This window comes from Penaeus monodon, chromosome 15, assembly GCF_015228065.2.
Source record: "Penaeus monodon isolate SGIC_2016 chromosome 15, NSTDA_Pmon_1, whole genome shotgun sequence".
In the NCBI taxonomy this organism is placed as follows: Eukaryota; Metazoa; Arthropoda; class Malacostraca; order Decapoda; family Penaeidae; genus Penaeus; species Penaeus monodon.
The window spans coordinates 3,739,566-3,741,021 of record NC_051400.1 but is presented as its reverse complement, the minus strand read 5'-3'; the positions used below and the strand labels follow the sequence as shown (position 1 = coordinate 3,741,021).

At 45.8% G+C, this 1,456-nt stretch overlaps 2 protein-coding genes across 2 annotated transcripts in view; both read left to right on the top strand.

The window, feature by feature from the left end:
- The window catches only part of LOC119581645 (rhodopsin-like), a 1,799-nt gene extending 351 nt beyond the window's left edge, over positions 1-1,448 (top strand). The window contains exon 2 of the mRNA XM_037929769.1: positions 214-1,448. Coding sequence (XP_037785697.1) covers positions 214-1,344 — 1,131 coding nt within the window. The 3' untranslated portion in view covers positions 1,345-1,448. The remainder of the gene's footprint in view (positions 1-213) is intronic.
- The window catches only part of LOC119581643 (rhodopsin-like), a 15,298-nt gene that overhangs the window by 4,312 nt on the left and 9,530 nt on the right, over positions 1-1,456 (top strand). The window lies entirely within an intron of this gene.

The window sequence follows — 1,456 nt, the reverse complement described above, 5'->3', positions numbered from 1 at the left end:
GAAGCGATGCATTTATGTCCGTAGTAGTTTCGTTAGATATCAAATTGATAATTTTGCAACATACTTAAACTGATTTTGTATTTTAATATGTTGAAAATAATTATACAATATACTCTGTATAATATACTGAAGGTGTGGAACCCGACTAGCGCATTTTCAAATACTTTATATGTTCCACTGTGTTTATGTAGTTCACTCCAAAATGTATTACAGATGTCGTCGTGGAACAATCCAGTCCAGGACACTGTCCTTCCTACCACCAACCCTTATGGGAACTATACAGTGGTAGACACAGTGCCAGAAAACATGCTCCACATGGTACATTCTCACTGGTATCAGTTCCCTCCCATGAATCCTCTCTGGTATGGTCTTCTCGGCTTCTGGATGACTGTCATGGGAACATTATCTGTAGCTGGTAACTTTGTTGTCATCTGGGTATTCATGAATACCAAGAGTCTACGAACACCTGCCAACCTGTTAGTCGTCAACCTGGCCATCTCCGACTTCTTCATGATGCTTACCATGACTCCTCCTCTCCTGGTTAACGCTTACTGGGGTACATGGATTCTCGGTGCATTCTTCTGTGAGGTCTACGCTTTCCTCGGTTCTTTCTTCGGCTGCGTGTCCATCTGGTCCATGGTCTTCATCACTGCTGATCGATATAACGTCATTGTCAAGGGAGTATCTGCTGAACCTCTCACTTCTGGTGGTGCAATGATGAGGATTGCTGGCACTTGGGGTTTCACTCTTGCCTGGTGCCTTCCTCCTTTCTTCGGATGGAACCGATATGTACCTGAGGGTAACATGCTTGCCTGTGGTACTGACTACCTGACGGAGACTGAACTCTCCAGGAGTTATCTGTACGTCTACTCAGTGTGGGTATATCTTTTCCCTCTTGCCTACATCATCTATAGTTACACCTTCATCGTTAAGGCTGTTGCTGCTCACGAGAAGGGAATGCGAGAACAGGCCAAGAAGATGGGAGTTAAGTCCTTGAGAAGCGAGGAAGCCCAAAAGACCTCAGCTGAATGCCGTCTGTGCAAGGTTGCTCTCATGACCGTGACTCTGTGGTTCGTAGCATGGACCCCCTACTTTGTCATCAACTGGGGAGGCATGTTCAACAAACCCATGGTTACTCCTCTTTTCTCCATCTGGGGCTCCGTCTTCGCCAAGGCCAACGCTGTCTACAACCCCATCGTGTACGCCATCAGCCACCCCAAGTACCGAGCTGCCCTTGAGAAGAAGCTGCCTTGCCTTGCTTGCGCTACTGAGGGCAGAGATGGAGGTTCTGATGCTGCTTCCACTGCCACTACTGAGAACGCCGAGAAGACCGAGTCTGCCTAAGGAACTAAAATAATATCTTTTGATATCGTTCTCTAAAAATGTCTGTGGATAAGGCTAATTCTTGTCCCTTATTATCGAGTTAGAATAAAAATTCTCGCATCAAATATTAGTA